At 31.0% G+C, this 12293-nt stretch overlaps 1 protein-coding gene across 2 annotated transcripts in view; it reads left to right on the top strand.

The window, feature by feature from the left end:
* The window catches only part of LOC130625022 (Fanconi anemia group D2 protein-like), a 43745-nt gene that overhangs the window by 14000 nt on the left and 17452 nt on the right, over window positions 1–12293 (top strand). For both annotated transcript variants that reach the window (XM_057440106.1, XM_057440107.1), the window contains exons 6-22: window positions 1127–1177; window positions 1296–1356; window positions 1648–1797; window positions 2459–2583; window positions 3564–3651; window positions 4707–4811; window positions 5405–5493; window positions 5737–5836; window positions 7643–7678; window positions 7885–8025; window positions 8356–8490; window positions 9141–9272; window positions 9930–10202; window positions 10574–10693; window positions 10844–10917; window positions 11818–11928; window positions 12101–12222. In XM_057440106.1, the coding sequence (XP_057296089.1) occupies window positions 1127–1177; window positions 1296–1356; window positions 1648–1797; window positions 2459–2583; window positions 3564–3651; window positions 4707–4811; window positions 5405–5493; window positions 5737–5836; window positions 7643–7678; window positions 7885–8025; window positions 8356–8490; window positions 9141–9272; window positions 9930–10202; window positions 10574–10693; window positions 10844–10917; window positions 11818–11928; window positions 12101–12222 (1913 nt within the window). The remainder of the gene's footprint in view (window positions 1–1126; window positions 1178–1295; window positions 1357–1647; window positions 1798–2458; window positions 2584–3563; window positions 3652–4706; window positions 4812–5404; window positions 5494–5736; window positions 5837–7642; window positions 7679–7884; window positions 8026–8355; window positions 8491–9140; window positions 9273–9929; window positions 10203–10573; window positions 10694–10843; window positions 10918–11817; window positions 11929–12100; window positions 12223–12293) is intronic.

Here is a 12293-nt window from a genome sequence, read left to right as displayed (position 1 = left end):
CCTTTTTTATTTTATTTTTGTCATAAGACAAAACCACTGTGAACTGTACTCAAACGTGCGACATAACTTATAAGGTTATAAAAAATGCTTTCATTGGCCTCATGTGCTACAAACCCAAGATTGTGTATATTTTTTTAATAAATTAAAAGTCTATGTTTGGCATTTCAGTTGCTTTATCTGCCTTGTCTGTGTTTGCTAGGGCAACAAAATTTTATTTCTAAGATAATGTTCTCAACACTTTTTTTTACTCTATTGAATCCTTTATTTATATTGATTTCGTAACCTGTCATCTTTCCATCAACTTTTTAGTTCTGGATATGATCAATGTAACAGCGCTTCTCCATTTATCATTAGTTTAATATAAGCTTTAGTGCTTAGTAAAAGATATTTGTGTTTTTTATATGTTTTTCACATGGTCTGGTACTGAAAAAATTAAAATAAAAAACTAAACAAAAAAAATATAAACAAAAAGATATGAACACATTTAAAAAGAAGCTTATCAACATTGCATTATAGTTTAGGAATTGCGAATTTGTCTGCTTTCAAATAAATTACTATTAGTTTCACAGCAGAAAAATAAATCAATTCTTAACAACTTTTTTGTACTTAGTTCCTTAAAATTTAAGTGCCTCATAAAACTGGATAAAAAAATTATGAAGGAACTCAAAATCCTGAGTTACAGAGAAAAAACACCAAAAATAGATAAATTAATGTAGGCATATATGTAAAAAAGAGGATTGAACAAGAAAAAAAGACTAAGCTGGACTATAACAGAGTTTGGCATCTTTCTTTAGCATTCTTACTCTTATTTTCAATTAGCTGGCGGCCTGTGGATAAATCAACATTTCCTGTGTGTCGCTAGTTGAGGTACCCTTTTGCACAGACACGGACAGAATACGGTTATTATATAGAGATGACACTAAATTTTTAAGCCTCTTCTTTTTCAAAGAATCAGACAGGGGAATATTTGTGTAACCCAGGGGTAATAGGATATTTTTTAGCTGTTCCTTTAAGAGAATGTTATATGCATTCCTTGATCTGTGGGAACTGTGTTATTTGTGAATTTGATTTAAAATTCAAATATATATAATATTTTTTACACAGGCACAAAGCGTTTCTTTTTTAGGTTTTGCTTCAGCCTGTTACCAACAATATCATCAGAAGATTGTACTATTAGGTGAGTTCGCCTGTTTCAATTAATGTTTCTTGTTACCTGTGTACATTATTATGAATTGCTAATCCAATTGGTGAATGAACATTTGAAAAGAGTGATATTGTACATTTTGTCTGTTTAGTTCACGTGGTAAACACCAAGATAGTCTTGTTCGTATCCTCCTTGGAATTGACATACTGCAGGTAAGTTAACCAGATGTATTAAAATGCATTATCATAAACTATTTTATAGAATTTAGATATTAATTCTATAAAATTTAATTCTGCATAGAGTAAATTTATACCATTCTTATTTTCATCAGTCAAGAGAGTTTAAATATGGAGCTCTGCACTGGTAATGGGAAAGTAATTGTTTGTTTACATGTGAAGCAATTTATGTTTATACTTATATGTTATACTTAAATATGCTACTATAAAATTATTACCTATATATTACCAAGAGCTGTTTTATAATTGTTCTTTCTCTTATTGCAGCCTGCTATTGCCAACCTTTTATTGGAAAAACTTCCAGAAATTTACTCTGACAATGAACTATCATTGATTGCAGTCAAACTAGGTGATATAGATTTAGTGCATCGTATCGTTTCGCATTTACGGTGGTTGGATGTAATAATTGAAAGTGAGGTATATTCGTGTTTTAAAAACCTCTTCAAATTGTTTTTGCCTCAGTTGTCAAAAAGGTGTTTTAGCTTTTGTGGTTGAAATTTTTTTGGGAAAATATTTTTCAAACTATCTACTACAACATAAGCGATGTCTGGACATGATTAATGTCATTGATCTTTATTTATATCTTTTCTCACTCAGTTGAAAACTAAAGTATCTTGGCATTGAATAAAAATATTCTCTTCCAAATTGTTTTTTAAAGGGGATTTTTTTTAAATGGAATTTACAGCTATCAGCAATGCAATTTCATTACTACACGCAAATCTAAAATCAAAAGGTTTTTATGTTTATTTTTAACCCTTCACTTTTGTGAGTTAAGTCACAGAAATTTAGAAATCTTTTATTCAAACTTAATTACTGTAGGGCTAGGGAAAGTTATCTTCCGTTCTTTTTGCTTCTTTAATACAATGCAGAAGTGAGAAACTAACGAAAGCAACAGCTAATAAAACTTAACCTTTCCCCAATTAAATTTGTCAAAAAAGTTTTTTCAAATGTGTAAAGTAAGCAAACATGCTAAAATGTATGTATTCCTGTGTTTTTTGCCTTTGAAAAGTACCAGTGTAGTCTATTTAACGTTTAATGATTGACGTCATGCAGAAGCATATATTTTTTTGCTTTTCAGGCCATCTTGGAAAAAACATTTGATGTAATTTCGATATCTGATATTTCCATCCAGCGAGAATTAATAACATGTATACCGGATTTAATTCAAGATTCTAACCATACTAAAGTTGCTATGAAATTACGGTAAGACTTAATTAAAGCCCAAAATATTTTCCCCTAAAATCTCCGTGCTGATTTTATTCAAAAAAAAATATTTTTAAATTTCCTTTTTTTTTTGGTAGTTTTCATAATTAAGCAAGAATGGAGACCTGTAATATTAAACATTTATTAACAGTCCTCAAATTTTTTTATTTGCTTCTGCAATAATTGCTAAAGTAACATCACAATTTTTTAAAATCACTTTGGCAGAAAAAATGCTGAAGGCAATGGTCAAAAACACTGAAAAACTTCGGCAGACTTTGGCACTTTCTACGGCATTTTTTAAAATGAAAAAAATATATGATGCCAAGCCTTGACGAGTATCAAACATCAACAAAGTCAACTGAGTTAATCCTGATGTTTTTGTTTTTCTTGGGTGTTATTGTGGTGATATCTGTTGGTGAAATCTAGGAGTATGGAAAATATGAATATTCATAAAAAAAGGGAAACTACAAAAGTCGATATTTTTGTCAAAGCAAAAGCCTTATAACTGCTAATACTTCATCAATTACAGAAAAGAAATTCGAAGGCTGATAAATTGTCCATATTAACATAGTTAATCTGTTGTCAGTGTCTTCACACAGAAAAACATGTTTTGTGCCACAATATTAACTTACAAAGTTAATGAGCATTATAAGTGGATTATTTAAGTCATACTAGTGCAAGTGCAAATTTATTTAAGAATGATTATTCTTATTAATTATTTTAATATACTATAAGTTGAATTAGCCTATTAAGAAAATTAGTTTTTTTATATTTGGTCATATCCCATGCGTGCAAAGTTAGAATTTCATTTTAGTAATACATTAACCTTTTATCAGATGTCCGAAAAAAGATCATGGAGTAACGGGTTCAAAAGTGTTTGACTTGACAAAAGCTCATGTACCCTTAAATTGTCTATACAGACAGGCAGGCAGACAGGGAGCATTACAATAGACTTATATCAAAAATGATTTTTGCTTTAGGGAACTGCTACTGGAGAATTCACATTTAGTCACATGCACATTAGATACTTTAAGTAATATGAATTTGAAAGGAGAATTGTTGGAGCAGGTGAATATTTTATTTATGCAGTGGTTCAAGGCAACTTTGTGTTACTTTAACTTTTTGTTTCTTTTAAAAACATCACCAGAAACCTTTCTGGAACAACATCCCCGATTTCTATACAACCCTTTTACTAGGGAAATAGATTCATAAATTTTTGCAGCATTTTTAAAATGTTCAGATCTAGTCTATTAGATTTGGAATGGTACAATCAAAAAAATGGTTGTCAAGAAATTGTTTCTAATCTAAAATCTTGACAAAAAAAAGAATTTAAATGCCTCTACAGATTTTTATTTTTATTTTGTCTAACAAGAAAAATTAAAAGGGCCAGTAAGAAAATTCTGTTTCTTCAAGTAGCAAGAAAGTGATTTTTAATTTGTCCACAAAAGGCTATGAATACCTGTCATGTTTTGTATAGGTAATTGCAAATTTCTCCATTCAGGAAGTTCTAGCTAGATCATTAAGATATCAGTTGGGTAAAAATGCAAAGAATTTAATTCAACTAAAAATTCAAAATTTATATAGTTTGTATCTTTTTATTTTGATACATTTTAAAGGGAAATGCGATAATTGACATATAAGTATTTGCAAAAAAACGTCTGTTAAAAAATTATTTTCAAAATTTGATTACATTTTACTGATTTTTTACTGATAAGGTAAACTCTTTGCACGTACGTTTTTTTCTGTTGAAGAGAAGCATCTGAACATCCTTCATAGCATGTGTAGACTGGCGCAGATCGAACATAATTCTTAATTCCAAAAGAAATTTGAATTATTATTGTATGCTTCAATATAACTTAAATTTTAAAATGATTTTAATCTTGGAGATAATAAGGCCAAAAATCAATTATTGCATTTTTATTTCTTCTGCTATCTTTTTGGTATCATTCCCAGTTAAAGTGTTGATAGCTGGGATGGGGCATGTTACACCGTTAAATAATGGGTTTGGAATTTAGGCTGTCTTGTTTACAAAGAGAATGCTTTGGAAGATGGGTCAGGACAATCTTACTCTTTGTTTATATGTTATGTGAGACACGACATGTAGCATACATTTGCTTTCATAGATCCGTGAAGCTGTGTTACAAGTACTAAGTTCTGCAGATGTCGCTGATTTGCCGGTCGTCATCAAATTTTTTCAACAATCTGTTACTGAACACAATGCAGCAGAGGTTAGTTTCAAACAAACTATTTAAACTCAAAAGTAAATATGAATTTTGTACAGGATTTGAGATACGGGATTACTTAAGAATGACCCGCAAAGGCATAGTGCTTTTAAAATCTGGGATAAACCACAAGGCTAAAATAGATATTGGTTTCCATTACTTTGAAAATAAAGAACAATAAATGTAGTAAATTATGAAGGTAATAAATTTACGAAAATTGTATATATCTCACAGATTTTTTGCAATATACAGTGTGTGATTTTAAATTAAAAAAATAAATTTGTAAGTGCCCTTGGGATTAAAAGTTTTTGATGGATAAAATTTTTCAGTTTTTGAAGATTCTCTTAGACATTGTATTTCTTTTTTACTGTTGATTTCAGAATGTTTCATGATTTTTCTGAGAAGAAGACAGTATATTGAAATGTATTAATTACTATGACGACCTACATTCTTTTTAAGTTTTTTAATTTCTAGGGATATGTTGCGCCAAGAATTGATCTAATTTAAAATTTCTATTTGAACTAACCACAAAATTAAATAAAAAAAATTTTGGCCACAACAATTAAAAGGTATTTGAGAGATTTTTTGATGTTTTTTAGGTTGTACAAGAACTACGAGAGAGGCTACAACTCTCCCTAGTCAGCCTACCAAATCACACTTCCACACCTTTTTCTAGTAAAAACTCAAGGTGAGTTTAATTCTTTGATTGCAGATTTTTCTTATTTGTGTTTGCAGTTCATGCAGGTGATTTAATCTATTATTTCTTGCAGGTCCTACTGTAACAGTTGCTTCTAATGTTTCCAAAGAAAAAGTGAACTACTAGTTATTATTATTGTACTTAGATTTACATTTTAAATCTAATAATCTGAAAACATAAAAGTGTTGATGAAGTGATCGATACTTAAAATCTTTTTTTATAACAAAACTTTAGCACCTTACACAAAGAAAGTATCAATCAAAATACTCTGATATTTGATGCAATTAAATCAGGTGTGAGGTTTCATAAAGTGCTTGCAGATGCATGGATGAAGGTCAGCATATATTCACTTCTTTAAATTTATATTTTGCTTAGCTACTACATTGTTTACAAATATTGGATCGCATTACCACAAATTATGTTCTTAGTAGCATAAAATGTACTGATTCATGATGACGTCAGCATAAGCAGCATACACTTGCGTTTTACATAAAGGTGTAAATGCATGAAGTATGATTGTTCTCACCTATAACATCAGTAAAAAATTAAACAAACAAGGGAGGGACGACTTTCTAGTTTTGTTTGATATTGTTTTTGCTCAAAGAAGCAATAGTATACAGTAATATGAAAAATAAACAATTAGCATAAATATTTGAAATCTAGGAAATAAGTTTTATGAGTTTCATTTAGCTAATTACAAATCTTATCAGAGTTCTGTGCTTAATCCATTTTTGTTTGTTTTAGTCTTAGAAGCTCTGTTAATGGAATTCAGAACAGGTTTTTAATAGGAGTTATGGTGTGCAGAGGATTTGGTTCTCATTGTAGAGTCGATGGAAAAATTAGTTGAAACGTTTGAGGATTGGAAGAAAGGACTAGAAGAGAAAGGGTTAAGAGTAAATTCAGCAAAGTTTGAAGCCAAGTGTAACCTTGTACATAGGTGAATATTATCATAGCACATCTGTATTTCATTCTCAACAGAGAATGCTTCACCTTATCAGACCTCTGATCATGACGGGCGAGTATAATGCGTGTAAGTCATAGTGAATAAGAACAATATTCACCTACAAACCATCTGGACAAACTATCTGAGTTCATCACAACTTCTTCTGCGGCTCCCAGTTCTGGGGACCGCGGATCAAATCCCGCTCACTGACATGCAGTATGTTAGTGATGAACAAAGTAGTTCTTCTTCAATATGTAACCTTGTAGTTCGAAAGTGGCTTTGTAGAATTTGCAGGAAAGGGGTTGGTAATAACTAAATTTTTTTAACTGACTTGTATTCATTGGGTACGTAAGAAATGCAGTAGTATTGGTGGAAGGTTAAGAGCTAACATTTAGTTTGTACGCAAACGTTGCAAAGTAGAGATTGTAGACAATGAAGTATTTCCAGCTTTAATGATGTACAACATCATTAGAGATAGCTCGTTAGAGATAGTTGAGAACTTCTGTTACTTAGGTGATCTGTGAAGTAGTGATAGGGTGTTGTAAGAAGTGTTACTTCAGGATAGCTTTTGCTTGAAAAAAGTTAAGAGAGTTATTTCCTTTGTTGACTGGCACAGTCTTGTTAATTGAGGTAAAGGGTAGGTTATATAAGGCCTGTGTAAGACGTGTTGTGCTTCATTTTATTACTGAGCTGCATCATCTGCAAAAATATTTTCGTTGCCACTCGGTGTCACTCATCACTTACTGTTATTGTCACTTGTTGCATGGCTTGTCCACTCGTTGTTACTTGTATGATTTATTGTTACTTCTTCTTAATTGTCGTATGTCTCATCCGTCGTTTTATCCACGGTCTTTATTTCAAGACATGTTTTTCTGGTTTATGTTTATGTTTTTCTGGTTTATGTTTATGTTCTCACTGCAAAAAAAAATGTTCCGCAAGCATGCGTTTTAGCATGTTATGTGATTCACAACGTTTATACAAGGATTTCTTATGCTTAGGCTTTAGGTAATCAATTTTAGTATCGTTTCACATTTAAATTTACAAAAAATTATTCCACACAAAACTTTTTTAAGATTTTCCCAAATGACAAAAAAAATTAACCAAAATTTTTTATTTTTTAATTAAAAAAAAAATTTCAACATTAATTTTTAATTTTGGACCATTGTACCATGTCTCTTGCATTAATTTGTTTTTTAGGAGCTTGAATCAATATCTTCCTATAAAGAACAAAAGGTACTTTGATTTATTTTTATTTGTCCATTTATTTTATTTTTATTTGTTAAAATTGTCAGCCTCTTCTTTTTGCTTTTCGCTTTTTCTCCTCCTTATTAAGGTCGCAAAATAGCACGCTGAATAAGGGAGGTAGAAGGACCTTTTAACTTGTTTTTTTCTTTCTTTCTTTTTTTCTTTTTTTGTTGAGTTAAATGTTTGTTTTTTAGGTTCTAGACTTGTTTGTGTTGCTCGTACTTCATAGCATTAAAAACAGACGAAAGAATGTTGAGTCATTAATTCGTAGCAAGGTGAAGGCAGGACATTTTACAGAAGATGCTTTGACTGCAACATTTCATACCCACGCTGAGGTATATTTTTACTGCACATTATATTATAGTAAAACAAACCAGGATAGTAATTTCTTACCAATCTTAAATTACTAAACTAAATACTAACATGGTGTTGGTTAATTTGCTAACTACAAATACTATTTTTGATTTTTTGCTCTTACCCAGATCAGGATAACGGATTAAAAAAATCAAATTTTAAGAAAACAAACAAATTCCATATGTTAAACCAAAGTGATTGTACTGTCATCGTTGATTGTCACCTGGCGCATTTCGTAAATGTCAAAAATGCAATGTGATATATGAGATTTTGTTTAACAATAATAATATACTATATCTTTTTTTTTTTAGGTATTTGCACATTATCTTACTGACATTCTTTTACTTGGAGAAATATTTTTGCGATCACCAGAAATTGTTGTTTCAAACTATGGTTGCAATGTTTATAGAACAGTCTTCAGCAGGTTTGATGCTTATTCCCAGCAGGTTAGCACCGCCATGTTTTGTTTGTTGTTATTCAATGTGTTTTTTTAGTAATTTGAATGCATCCCAATTTTCTTGCAACATACCTTCCTTTTTGTATTTTTGTGTGTATTAATTGTTGCAAAGTTGATTAATTATGATTACAACTAATTTTTAGACTTAGATCTTGTTACATTTATTGAATTTCAAATAAATAAAAAAGGAGTGTTTTAGTAAATGAATTAATGGATTATGCATACTACACGAAAGAATTATAGTCGTTTTGGTTTTTATGCCAGTGCGTTAATTACTATCAATTATGACTCGTTAAAATTATTATCAGTAAGGGAACTTAGTAAGGTGCAGTTCTTCTATGATCTTTGGAGAGTAAATGTGTTAGATATTAGAAGGTAGCTCCTAGGAAGGTGATATAAACTCTTCTTATTCTACATATGTTGTAAATGGCAAAAAACGCAGTGTAAAAAAAATGTCCATGTGCATTTGCCTCGCTGACATACATTGGACCTTGATGCTTCAGGTAGGGAGATTAGTGAAGTTTGATATTTACGCTTTTGAATTTGTGTAGGAAAACTAAACGCTTTATGTGTATATTGTGCAAGACACAATAAAACATGTTAATATTTGGTGTATTTACTAATTATTTTTCATTTTAGGAGGTAGTGGGAGCTTTGGTCACTCATGTCGGTAGTGGATATGAACCAGAAATAGAGTCTGCTTTCCTTGTTCTGGCATCACTTGTAGATCTATACCCCTCTAAAATGGCTCCTTTTAATGTCTTTCTTAAGGTAATTTGGCAAAAAAAAGCTGATTGATTTGCTTGGCGTAATATGCTGTTTAACTTTCTCCACATTTCAGTAGTAAAAACATCACTACTACTTCTTTCAAGAAAGATGATCATCATAGGTTCAACTCTTTTCAGGTCGGGCCTTTTAAGTCCTTCTTACGAGCCTCAAATGTATGTATATTCTGAGGGGGGGTTGGGGGGGGGGTAGAGTTTTTAATTTTGATTTATTTAACAAATGAACATGTTATTTTACTGTTACTTTAATGTCACATCATATCACAGTGGTTAACGTATTATAATGATTTCATCTATAGTTCAAATGAAAAAAGTATATTAGCTTTCAGGAAGGTTATGTAATTTAGCTTGTCTTGGAAGTTTTGTCTAAACTCATTTTGCTTGAGATTATGACATGACATATCTCAATTGGACAACAAATTTTGAGCTTCCTTCTTGAATTGAATTGTACTTTTTATGTGACCACGAATGCAGAAGCCATAAAAAAGTTATAAAAATATGAACATGTAAACAAACGCTTTGTTTTTAATGTGCCAATTTTTTATATCATCAGATAAATTTTTGCCACCTGTCATCATTAATTTAGTTTAAATGTTTTATTCTGTTTCGAAATAAACATTTTAAGTTTGTTTTTACGTTGCAGGGCATACTTGATTACATTGACAATCTATCTATTTCTCAAATGCGTTGCTTGTTCTCAATGATTAGTAAGCTATCATTCGATACCCATAACACCACGGAGATGAGCACTGATGATATGTACATTCTTATTCGTAAGCAGTTGTCAAGTACTGCTAGTAAAAACAAACGAGTAGGTATCATTGGAGGGATGACGATGGTAGCAAATATTGGAAAAAAGAGACATGGTGAAACAAATATTGAGAAAAAAACCCTGTCTTCAGCTTCATTTGAACAGGTGTGTAACATATTTCTTTACAAAATAGAGCTTTTTAGTACTTCATTGATGTTCGTGGTAGTGTGTATGATGTAAATAAAACTTACAGTATGGTGCACAATTTAAATTTTATAATCCAAATAAACAAGTAACATTACGTTTAGCTTTTTTTTTTAAGTATTCTTTTTATGCACATGGTGATGTAACCCTAGGTTGTAATTACAGTGACACAGAAAGTCAAATCTCAGAAAAAAATAGTTTCATGTAAACGGTTTGTTATGACCCAAGCAATCTCAAATACCTAGCTTAAAAGAACCTAAAATTTATTTATTAAATATTGTGATATATCTTTTTGAATAAAAACAGTTATGTGTTAATCATTTTCTCTTTAGGTTGTCAACATATTAGAAATGGTGAAAAGTAACGTTAAATACGACTCCACAGCTTCTGCCTTGTTTTATGACGAGTTGGCTAATGTTATTCAAAAAGAAAATATTGATGAAAAAGTTCTCGTAAGAATTCTTAAAAAATAAAGTTTATTTGATACTGAATAAGATTTTTTGTATAGCATAACATTCTGGATTGACAGCTGTGTAGATACAAAATTCCTGCAACAATCTTAATTGACTGGTTTTGTTTGCATACTAAGTATCTGTATTTAGAATTGGATATCTGAAAGTGTAGTATCTGATTTTCAAGACGAGTTTCTCATTGATGCTGACACAGTGAAAGAAAGGTGCATATTGTATTTCACATTTACATGTGGTAATCTACACTTAATTTCCTAAAAAAATTCAACTACTTTTGGAACAAATGTTCACCCACCCATTCTGAATAAGTGGCGACCTTTAAGTTAAACATTTCCAACAAGCACCCATGGCCTAAATAAACGCCCAGTCCAATTAAACACCTATAGTATTGGACTGGGCATTTATTTCAACTAGCTAGGGTATTCTGTATATGACAACATGTTAATGGGATTTTTTTTAAAAATAAAACTTTTAATACATTTGCAGGTCGCCTCAAAATTAAAAATATTTATCATTTTGTTTCTTAGCTCTTTCATTAGGCATCCCCAGTTAATCTTTTATCTGATGTTGTGTTGTGTAACGTCCTAGTAAAGCTAATCAATTCTTGTTAAAAAGGCAACTCCAGATTTGCTCTTTAGTAGCAATAAACTCGAGGAAAATAATAAGTCAATAATGTATATTCCAAATGCAATATACATTATTATAGTTAGAAGAACGAACATAACGTGTTTAAAATGCAATTCTTACTAAGCATCCGGTGTGTGATTAATTGTCCAGTTTAATTATGTGCCCACCTTTAAAATTGTGAGATTAAATAAACATCCAGGGCGCTTAACAGGTCATTAATGGTATTAACAACGCCCTTCTTTTAATTGGAATCACCCATCCATCCAACCCATGCTAGCATGGAAAACGGACGTTAAGCCGAGAATGATGATGATGATGACCCCCATAGCTCCCCTTAACAGCGATAAGAGGACTCCAAGCATACAATGGTTAAACATATCCAGATATACTGTAAATATTTCTTTCTTTCCTAAAGGGTTATAAGCAGTTATAGATAGTTAAAGAGCATTTTTGTTACGATGTAAACATTTTAATTTTAGACGTGATGCAATGTTACAGTTAGCATATGATTTGGATGAACCTGAAGAAGGTGGTATAACTTTAAACATCATACCATTGATATTATCTGAGATAGAAAGACAGGGGTCAAGGTTTGTGCTACCCATTGATATCAAAAAAATGCTCATTTGGATTTATTTATACTATCATGGTTATGAAAATTCATTATTAACATGGTAAATCTGTAGAGTTCAACCTCAAAAATGTCTGGAAGCATGTCTTTGTACTTATTCCATGACAACTTATTTCAATGTTTTTTTTCAGCTCATCTCCACATTTTACAAGCAAGATGAAACTCGTACCACTAGCTTCACAATTCAGATTAGTTCGGATATGTGAACAGAAACAAAATGATGGTGATTTGGAAGGAATTGATGCATTACTGGGTCAGAATTTAGTTTGAACTAACACATTTAGATAAAATTTGTCTGCTTAGTGTATTGGTGTGTCACGCTAT

Source organism: Hydractinia symbiolongicarpus, chromosome 14 (assembly GCF_029227915.1).
Source record: "Hydractinia symbiolongicarpus strain clone_291-10 chromosome 14, HSymV2.1, whole genome shotgun sequence".
Taxonomy (NCBI): Eukaryota; Metazoa; Cnidaria; class Hydrozoa; order Anthoathecata; family Hydractiniidae; genus Hydractinia; species Hydractinia symbiolongicarpus.
The sequence above is the reverse complement of the archived record's forward strand: the minus strand, read 5'-3'. Positions and strand labels throughout refer to the sequence as shown.